This window comes from Ursus maritimus, unplaced genomic scaffold, assembly GCF_017311325.1.
Source record: "Ursus maritimus isolate PB19 unplaced genomic scaffold, ASM1731132v1 scaffold_1, whole genome shotgun sequence".
In the NCBI taxonomy this organism is placed as follows: domain Eukaryota; kingdom Metazoa; phylum Chordata; class Mammalia; order Carnivora; family Ursidae; genus Ursus; species Ursus maritimus.
In genome coordinates this window covers 58,305,139-58,315,713 of record NW_024423343.1, presented here as the reverse complement: position 1 = coordinate 58,315,713, position 10,575 = coordinate 58,305,139, and the positions used below count along the sequence as shown (strand labels likewise).

The window sequence follows — 10,575 nt, the reverse complement described above, 5'->3', positions numbered from 1 at the left end:
AGAGTCCATCCCCTGCGGGGGACCGCAGTCCCGGCAGCCTGGGGCTCCGAGGGGCTCGGCAGGTGCGCGGCTCCGGCCCTTTACCCCAGGACCCCGGGCTCCACACACCAGCTGGCTCGTCCCCAAGCCTGTCTTGTGGCACCACCGATTCCCCGCGCTCCGTGTCCTCTGGCTCTTTCTCTGTCAGCCTCTACACGCGGCACGCCCCCCACTTGCCGCCCCAGCTCCAGGCGCGCGTCGCCGACCCCCTTGCTGGCAGGCGGGTTTGGCGCCCTCCTCTGGACGCGCCCAGGAGTCCGGTCCCGCCCGCCCACCGCCCCTGCCGCTCTCGGGTTTCATACCTGCCTACGGCTTGGCTGGGCTCGGGCTCCCTCAGGGCCAGAGTTTGGCGGGGAGTGGGGGCAACACTTACTCCTTCTAGAAGGCTCTTGAAGGTTCATGGAATGAATAAGTGAAAGAGTGGGTACAGTGAACAGGAAATAGCAATCCCAGCACCTGCCTGAGGTAGCTTTCCTGGCTCCTGGGGTGTGGCTGAGGAGGAGAGGAAGTGGCCAGAGAAGACTCTAATAACCTTGGAACTCGGGGCTGCTCTTTATAGCCTTCCGGCTGGAGCGGGTTACCTTTACAGATAACCTCTTCCAGTCTTCACCCCGCCTGATTCCCGGAACGCTTTCACTCTGCCCACAGCCTTTCCGTGTTTTGCTTACATCTGTCCGTCAACAGCAGTTCTTGTTTCTGGGTTTCATTGTGTAGGTTTCGCCCTTTTAGCTAGGTTATAAATGCCTTAAAATCTGGGGTTTTATATCCTAGGAAGCATTTGACAGGAATGGGAAAAATAGTGCTCCAAAGGAATTTTTTGTCCCTACACGTATATATGTATATGTATACATGTATATATAGCTTTGAGATCTTAAGGGCAGAGTAATTACCCTTCTTGCAAAAGCCTCTGTTTTCTTATCTGCGCATTTAGAGGGCTAGATGCTCTCTGCTGTTTCCCGTGCTCCGTGCTGTGATTCAGTCCTATTGACCCCAGCACTTGGCTAATCCCGCCCTGTCCCTGGATCAGGGTTCCATCCCCAGAAGAGCCAGGTAATTGAGCTAGTTCACTTACGGTCGAGGCCAGTTCACCTCTCAGCTGTTTGTCGGAGCTCCTGGGATCTTGGACAACATTGGTGGAGTATGCGTGTGGCGGTCCGGGGAGACCCCTGTGGCCCTTGGCCTTGCCTCTACCCTCTGCCAGGAGCTTCCAGGTCCCAAGGATCCTGCCTTGGTCCTAAGTCTCCGTTCCAGTTCTGTATCTTGGTGCATGCTGTTCATCTCTTCGTATGGAGGACAGATTTCAGGATAGGAGCAGACCGTGCCTGCCATCCAGGGATGTGGGAGGAAGGACAATTCTAGGGCCATGTGTCCCCACGTGAGCCAGCTCTCATTCTGGAACACCTTGCCTCGCTGGTCCTCCCTGGACATTCTGGCACCCTCCCTGTTTTTTGAGTGTATTTCCTTCTGTTGCACCTGCTGCATTGTACTGGTTTAAAATTTTTTTTGTTAAATCCTTTATTGGGATCATAGAGACAGGTGGTAGGGGCTGTTTTGTTTGTAGGTGGGTTTTTTGTTTGTATGGTTTTTTGTTTTTGCATCTGAGATTTGTGGGTTTCTTAAAGGCCGGGAGTGGCTTCCTTTCTGTTTGGGGGGGGTTGTTCACATTTGTGTATCCAACTTTTGCCCCCAGCTCTAGCCTCGTTTGTCTCTGTCCAGTCAGGTGTGTTCCTTCTCTTTGTTTCTGTTCCTAGCTGTTCTCTGAGTCAGCCAGACCCAAAGATGGTGAGAAGAGAGGATGATCAAAAGGAGCCCTGCAGAAAGACAGTCGGTCTCTGAAGGTCCCTCCTGGCTGGGAAACTGCGATTTTAAGGCTTGTGGGTTGGAGTTGGGGCCCCCTCTTACCAGAGCTAAGAGCACTGGGGTGGGAGAGAAGAAGGCATATTATGATACCCAGTAAGTAGGTGGCACCGCCCAGACCGATAGGATGGTCGCGGACGAAGCTGTCCGAGGCGAGAGTGCCCAAAGTAAGAGCTGCGGCAGAGAGAGAGAGAGCACGAGAGCGGGACAGAGGGAGGGAGATGCAGTTGTATCTTGGGCAAGGTTAGGTTCTAAGTCAGTATTATTAAAAGATACATTAACTGAGGCATAGTAAAAAAAAAAAAACTTTTACGAGTTGGAGCAAAAATCGATTGGAATCTGGCAGCGGCAAATTGGAAGTGGTTGGGAGTGCTCTGCCAACAGGAACCAGGGGAAACACTCCTACAGAGAAAGTAAAAAAACACAGAAAAATGCTTTAATCAGCTGTAGTTTAAAGCCGGGTTGGCTGCTTGTGATTGGTTGTCCTTAGGGTCTGATTTTATAACCTTGAGGCATTTACAGGCTTAGATAGTTTTGCTTACATAACTGCCACGTCATTAGAGCCACATGGGCCTAATGGCCTCCTTGGTTAATTAATCAAACAGTATGTGAACTGAAGATTCCGGGTATAGTCAGAATTACCTTTGAAAAATGCCTCAGGAAGGCACAGTGGTAGAAGTAGACATATCATCGCTTGCTAAGTTTAATGGGGCCATTCCCCCCTCCAGCGTGTGTTTGTTGAGTTCCGGATGTCCTTGGCTTAGGTTTAGGGGTCAAGTTCTATAACGTGTGTCTTCTAAAACACCAGAATCCTACTCGGAGAGGTGCCGATACCATGAGAGGTGGCCTACTTTGCGCCTTGTTTCAACAACCCCTTTTCGGGCTTGACTTGCCTAGCTGTGCGTGCCTGCGTGTGTGCGTGTGTGTGGCACGAGCCAGCCACAGGACTCCACCTTTACCATCCCCAGTGCTTAAGCCAGCAGGGCATCAGGACGAATAATGCTGACATCTTGACATCATGGTTCTGATTGAAATGTTCATTGTGTCTGTTAAACTAAACTCTCCAAATTCTGTGTTTTGTCAACAGGTTGCTCGTGGGGGCCCCTCGGGCGGCGGCGCTTCCACTGCAGAGGGCCAACAGAACGGGCGGCTTGTACAGCTGTGACATCACCTCCCCGGGGCCTTGCACACGGATCGAATTTGATAACGATGGTGTGTTCTTCTGTCCTCGCTCTGTGCCCAGTTGGCCAGCTCGCCTGTACCCTACTTGCCTTTTCCATGAGGAGGGAAAGGGAGTCCAAGGCTTTGTTCTTGGAGAGAGGGCCTCTTTTAATTACGTGTCTTGACTGTTTCTTGTTTGCCCTGAAAACATCTACTTTTTGCATGAGGCTGGGCTGCCTACCGGATTGCAGCCCTTCCTAAGCTTGCTTCCTGAACGGCTATGGTGTGTTGATGTCGCCACCTAGTGATGCGCTGAGGTTCTACAGGAGGCTGTTGAAAAACTGCGTTCAGAGCAGCCAAGAAAATTGTGCATAGCGTGTGCTTGGCTGCCAAAAGTTCTCGCTTGCTTTTAAAATATTTGGGAGAAAGACTATTTTAAATTGCACGTCTCTTTGAAGTGAGAGCTGACCATCATGGATAATTGTGCCCTGCTGGCTCAGATAGAGGCTTGTTTTGTGAGGGATCTATGCTGAGCCGAGCGGTTAGTGTACTGAGAAAGCCTAAGCGAACCAGATTTGAGATAGTTGGTCTAAGTAGATTTGCAGATTCACGCTGATGTTTTTCTCTTTTTTATCTTTTAGGAATAACATTTTTTTTCTGATTAGAAAATGATATGTGTTAATTGTGGGAAAGTTGTAAAAGACACCAACCTTTATAAAGAAAAACCCGAAAACCCATGGGTAATCTAGACATAATCACTCTTTAACATTTTGGCATTTTGGCTTCTGTCTACTTAGTTGTTTAGTTTTCACATTTTTGTAATGATTCAAGATTTAAAAAAAATCATGCCTGCCTTCTCATTGAGGAAGGCAAAGATTTGCATATAGGGTCATACCGTAGGTTCCGATTGATACTGAAGTGAACACATACGTGATGGTATTTGTGGTCTCTCTCTCTCTTTTTTGGGGGGGAGGGGTAACAACTAAATATATTGCTTTCCTTCTTGGCACTGATAGAAAAATATAAAGTGAATCTGAGGTCTTCTCGTCTCCAAGAAAGAAAAGAATAGTTCATGATGTTATATAACGAGTTTAGGACTATGTAGAGAAGTTAGTTTGGATGGTAGCCGGAGTTTGGAGACTGGATTTTCACATCACTGCTTTAAGTCGCGTATGTTGGAAGGCTACCCCTGAGTCTTACAATTTTCAAATAGCTTTTTGTACTCAGGATCCTGGTTGTCAGAAAGTGTAGGGCCACCAGGTAAAGCTATTATATATTTTATGTAAAGAATTTTAAGAAGGTTCTTACCAATAACCACTTAACGTGTTTTCCCAAAAGCAGAAGTAACTTTTCTGGATTGAGTAACTGAATTTATGAAGGAGCAAGACTTGGGATCTAGGCAGTTTAGAAACCAGCTTGTATTTGTGTTCCTCTCTTGCTTCATTGCCTGCTTCCATCACTTTCAAGTCCTGACTGTGTGTATGTAACCTGTGCTGCTTTCCACAGCTGACCCTTCATCAGAAAGCAAGGAAGATCAGTGGATGGGGGTCACCGTGCAGAGCCAAGGTCCAGGGGGCAAAATTGTGGTAAGTGTGGAGAAGCCTGCCCATTCCGCAGTGTCTGAGTGCCTGTCATGCGCCAGCACCAGGCTGACAGCCGCGAACAGGACAGACAGAGCCCCTGCCTGCACAGTTGGACATTCCAGAAGACTCACTGCTTTACAGCAGGATTGATGTCAAGAAGAAATCAAGGCATTATTTTTTCTGTGATTTCTAAAGATTTTATTTATTTATTTACTTATTTTAGAGAGAGAGAGTGTACAAGCAGAGGGAGGGGTAGAGGGAGAAGGAGAGAGAGAGAATCTCAAGCAGACTCTGGAGCCTGATGCGGGGCTTGATCCTGTGATCCTGAGATCATGACCGGAGCCGAAACCAAGAGTCGGAGGAGTAACTGACTGAGTCACCCAGGTGCCCCTCTGTGATTTCTGATACGCTTTGAAATAGTCATATTTCTTTAGAACTTTCAGACTCAAAGAACTTCATAAACCCTCAGTGAATATCCCTAAAATGCCTAGAAGGCAGAACAAAACTAGACGTGGTTCATGTCCCTGGAACTATTTGGCTTTTTTAGATGAGTTCTAAAAAATATGGGAATGGCCTTGGAAAGGAAGAGCAGGTAAATTTAAGACTCTGACTCTGGGTGTTTGTTCTGAACGTCTTCAAATACAAGTAGCCGTGCAGGCAGGGGTTGTTAGGTGCATTGCGGGAGGTGGTCTTGGAAATGTCTTCCAGGCTGGCTTACGGTGCTCTCTGTGTCTCTTTCAAAATCTGGTTGCTCTAGCAAATTGATAAAGGATTTTGAAAAAAAAAAAAAAGGAAAGAATTTCACTGAACCCTGAATGTTGATAATTAAGGGGTCATCATTACAGGAAATCAACTTGGATATCATACAGTCTATTCAGCCTGTGTTACATGGAGGGTAACCATGAGTACCTTGTAAAATTATAGAGGTTATTTCATCTTTTCTGGCGGTGTAATTCTCTCTGACTTCTAAAATAAACCTAATCTGAGCTTAGAGTACAAGTTAGGACTGATTATAAGGAAATAGTGTGGGGAGAAAAGGGAAGTATCTTTGTTTTAGCTGTTTTATCTTTATCTTTGCCTGATCCCATGAAAGTATGTCCATGACTTCTCTCCTCTGGAACATTATTACAAATTTTCACAAACATACTGACTTGAAAATTTATATGGCCAATAAAAGCCAATTAATAAAATGAAAGAAGATATTTCCCACTGCTTATGTGACAGGTAAATTTACAAATAAATAGCCTGTGGATTACAGATTGGCATTCAGTATATGGACTGGAGCGTTATCCTCTGGCTGAGAACAAGACAGAAGTCCTGGTTCCTTTAGGCTAGGTCATGGTCTCCTTACTGCCACTTTGGGGAACAGTTGCTGGTTTGGGATGCAGTCCCAGGGTGAGGACATGTTTAACAATCCATTTAGAATTAATCTCTCTTTATTTCAATTGAAAATGGTTGATAATAAACGTAAGGTTTGTAGAACTGCACGGGCTACTTTATTCCATCTGTTTGCAGACATGTGCTCACCGATATGAAAAAAGGCAACATGTCAATACGAAGCAGGAATCCCGAGACATCTTTGGAAGGTGTTACGTCCTGAGTCAGAATCTGAGGATTGAGGATGACATGGATGGAGGAGACTGGAGTTTTTGCGATGGGCGATTGAGAGGCCATGAAAAATTTGGTTCTTGCCAGCAAGGAGTAGCAGCTACTTTTACTAAAGACTTTCATTACATTGTGTTCGGAGCCCCGGGCACTTATAACTGGAAAGGTAGGACATGTATTTGTAGCAATAGAGATTAGAATGACTGCATGATTTCTCTTACATGCACCATGATTGAGTACGTTTTAAGTTAAAACAAAATGTGTTATAAGGCACTTGTATATTAAGAAGTAAGGTAGGATATTATAATCTCTCAATTACAGGATTTCAAAAACAGTGGTGGAAATATATATTTGAAGATATTTTTCCCCTCTGTTAGCAATTTACACTGATACAAGGAGTTAACTTTTTTCTCTAAGAATATAATAATTAACATCTGTACTTCTTTCTGTTTTGTATTTTCCTGTTTTTTTGAGGCCGAACGTGTTTGCAATTTTAATGTTGGCCAACATTTCGTTTTAAGGTAGTGATCTGAAAACCAAATAGAGTGACATCATGTACAAGTAACAGTGTATTAATACAGACATGTTTTCATTATATCTTAAAAGGCTGTGTTTTGCTAACAAAGCAGAAAAGTTAGAAGGGTAGATGACAAATTAGGGAATTTTGAGATGATAATTTTAGATAATTTACGGGAAAGTTGTTTAATGGTATCGTTTAATCATGATTGTGATGTAGGTAAAAGGAGACACTGGGAGGGAGGAGGGAGAAGGGCCCTCAGGTTGACTGGGTGAACCTGGTCAGCTCCTGTAATCAAGTTTAACTTCTCTGAAGAAATTAGGCAGGCAGAGAAAACCACTATGTTATGGAGAACAATTAACGTAACTCTAATGTATAATGAAGAGAAATGCATAGGATTTAGACATCAGACATTTTTCTGAGAAATTGATTAAAATAAATGCTGTGTTACAACATTTTCTCTAGTTAAGAAAAACTTAGGAAAATTTTCCCTTTTGCATTCAAAAAATCTCCCAAGTTTGAATTCCTGTTAGAAATAGTCCTTGAGGAATACCTTCCTCTCTATGTCATTGATAGTGACCTTTGGGAGGGATTTCCTTTAGCCCCCCCACCCCCAACATAACAGTATTTGTTGGGTTATAGTGACCTAATCCAAGTAACACACTGACCTTAGACATAGTTTGATTATAGCAAGAATAGATGACATATATAGTTAAAACAACAAAAACACTCCACCAGTTATGTATGTATGGTATTTATGGGAAACATTTCTTACTTGCTTTATAAACCCTGATTTTAAATGTTACTGTTTTTAAAAAGTCACATAGTGGGCTTACTATATGAAATCTTCTCTTTTTAATTGTTAATTGTGAAAATTTTAGAAAGATGAACTCTTGGTTCAAATGATTTGGAGAAAGAATCAAAACTTTTCACTTTTGCACAATAAAGTAGGTAAATTGATACGGGATGACAGACAATGTCGAATACATCCGGCTCATACAATGTCTAAAAAGTTACTTTCTGTAAGTTTAGTGAATGAAGTAAACATTTCACTTTCCATCTGGTTTTGTGGCATTAATAGAATTCCTAAGAATGCACGGGGCACTTTTTTTTTATTACTAGAACAAATTTCTTTAAAAATATTCACATAAACATGATTTTTTAACGTTAATAACCTCAAAAGCCCTCTCTTCCCTTTGCCCTCCTTCCTCCAGACTCTTCTTCCTGTCCTTACGGTGATAACACGAGGCATGTTTATTAGGAACCATCTCTTTTATTTTGTTCCATCTTCATGGTTTTTTGTTGTTTTTTGCCATTTCATTTCTTTAGGCATCGTTCGTGTAGAGCAAAAGAATAACACTTTTTTTGACATGAACATCTTTGAAGATGGGCCTTATGAAGTTGGTGGAGAGACTGACCATGACGAAAGTCTAGTTCCTGTTCCCGCTAACAGTTACTTAGGTAGGAGTGAGTGCAGCTGGCATGCCCGCCTTTCCAGATGCCTCAGTGCGACCCTGTCCTCCCAGGACCCACCCTGGACCGCAAGGCTGAGACGAGGCCAGGCGGAGCCAGGGGCCTGTGGCTGCATTGAGGGGAATTGGATTTAAGCTTTGGTGATCCCGAGGTAACCTGACTGATGCTTGGGACCCTTCCCTTCTGACCTGGGCTCCATCAAGGCGGGAGGAAACCTACTGTCTCCCAAAATTGTCCCGCATGGAAGTCTGTCTCTGGAGCTAGCTAGCATCGGCCCCTGTAACCTGAAACATGCTGTTGGTGCGGCTGGAGGGGGGAAGAATGCAGGGATGTCAGCAGGAAGCTGAGCTGCCTCCTCTCTCCCTCCAGTGCCTCTTTCTAGAGATGCTCTTAAGAGCTACGTTTATGAAGTTACTCGGAAGTGGCAGGTCAAGACCTCCAGGTCCTTCCTTTGTGACTGTTGTTCTCCAAGGGTTGGCTCTGCTTCTGGATTGGGGCCCCCCTGTCACCAGGCCCCTGGCGGGTGGCACGGTGGCTTTCCAGCGGAAGCTGAGCAGGACTGCTGAGCAGCTTGGAGGACCCCCAGATGGTGTCTAAGTGCCAATCCCCTAACTCCTAAGACTCGTTTGCATTACTAATGGGTGTCCTAAATTATTCATGTGCATTATGGTAATTACACAAAGGCTTTTAAAAGTAATTCTTGGTATGAGTTGACATAAAGAATAATTACTATGCATTTCTTGGAAAAAAATGTAAAAAATCTCAACCTAAATAGTAACCTATTTTTTTTCTAAAGTACCCAGTGCTAGAGATGTTATTGGAAAAACGGAAGGTAAAAGTAAAAACATAAGAATAATTCTAAACAACGTGTTAGTAAGCATATTAAAATGTTCTAATTATATAGATATGCATGAACAGTACTGTTAATTAAAAAAAAACCACAACTTTTCAGACATTCCCTCCTCCCTCCAAATTAAAAATCTGGTGTGAAGGCATAGAAGAGGGCAGAGAAAAGTTAAACTTAACCACTTGTAAAGTGCCGACCACATGCTGTATTTACTGCTAGGCAGGTCTTACTTGACCTTCCCAACAATATTATAAAATCAGTATGATTATCCCTCTTTCGCTGGTGGAAAAAAAGTGTGACCTAGGGAGAATGATTTCTTAGTCCAGGGTCACACAATTGCTCATCCCTCAGCCAAGGAAAGAAAGGCTGGTGAAAATGAGGCGGGGTGGGAAGCAGCTGGGTGTGTGAGCGCTGCGTCAGTGGCTTTGCAGGACGGGAATGGGACGCGGATGCCAGCCGTTTGCAGTCTCAATTATTCAGTATGGTTTTTCAGGGTAAATGCCATCAACACACCAGCATTTTATTTGAATATATTTTAACAGGCAGCCTCTCATCAAATGTGTTATTTGGGGATTATTTATGATGAGAAGTAATTTGAAATTAAAATTTAATTTAATGGTCAGGAAACCTGGGCAGGGTTTTCTGGTCAAGAAACCGACACTTCGATCTTTAAGATAGATGCCCATGGACTTTATAAACATAGTTGCTCTTGGACCATTTGAAAAGATTCAGCGTTTTTTATTAAACACACTTGCCACTTTTAAGAATGGATTGCCTCAAAAGTGGGTGCCCGGAGGGGGAAACTGTCAAATTTGTATTGTTATGTTTTTGTCGTCCATGCTGTGTGTGCATCTGTCGTTTCAAAAAAATCAGTGGGTTTGAGGAAGAAAATGATCTGCTTGAGGTTTTGGAAGCCGGCGAGGAGGGTGGCCTCCTCATGCAGCGGGAGCGGCAGTGGCTGTCATGCCTCTACGAACCATAACTGCTTTCTCTTCAATCTCTTCCGTTGCACGCGTGTGTCCAGGCCTGCTGTTTCTGACCAGCGTGTCCTATACAGATCCTGATCAGTTTGTTTATAAAACACAGCCTCCCAGGGAGCAGCCCGACACGTCCCCCGATGTGATGATGAATAGCTACCTAGGTTTGTGACCTCTGAGATGACAAATGAATTGTCTTGGTCATGGTCATTAAAAAAAAAATTTTTTTTTTGATCCATACAGAGCATAAATCTTTTTATTTTCTATTTCATTTCGAGTGAAGCACACATGAAAAGCATGCATGGTTGAGGCTCTGCTGCCAGATGGTTTTCAGAGCTGGATCCGATTAGATCACCCTGTTCTAAACTTGGAGCTCATCCTATTTTTCAACTCCCTTCACAGTTTGAGAACTGCAACAGTAGTGGTGAAGCTTTTTATAAATCACAATAAAAGGGGTGAGCTTACACTAGTCTGCATCTGCCTCACCCTTCTAAGCAAGATTTGCTTCATTGGAGT

General features: G+C 44.1%; 1 protein-coding gene across 2 annotated transcripts in view; it reads left to right on the top strand.

Annotated features, from left to right (window-relative positions):
• ITGA6 (integrin subunit alpha 6) overlaps window positions 1-10,575 on the top strand; it is a 75,892-nt gene that overhangs the window by 31,577 nt on the left and 33,740 nt on the right. For both annotated transcript variants that reach the window (XM_040643879.1, XM_040643873.1), the window contains exons 2-5: window positions 2,984-3,108; window positions 4,564-4,643; window positions 6,156-6,411; window positions 8,092-8,223. In XM_040643879.1, coding sequence (XP_040499813.1) covers window positions 2,984-3,108; window positions 4,564-4,643; window positions 6,156-6,411; window positions 8,092-8,223 — 593 coding nt within the window. The remainder of the gene's footprint in view (window positions 1-2,983; window positions 3,109-4,563; window positions 4,644-6,155; window positions 6,412-8,091; window positions 8,224-10,575) is intronic.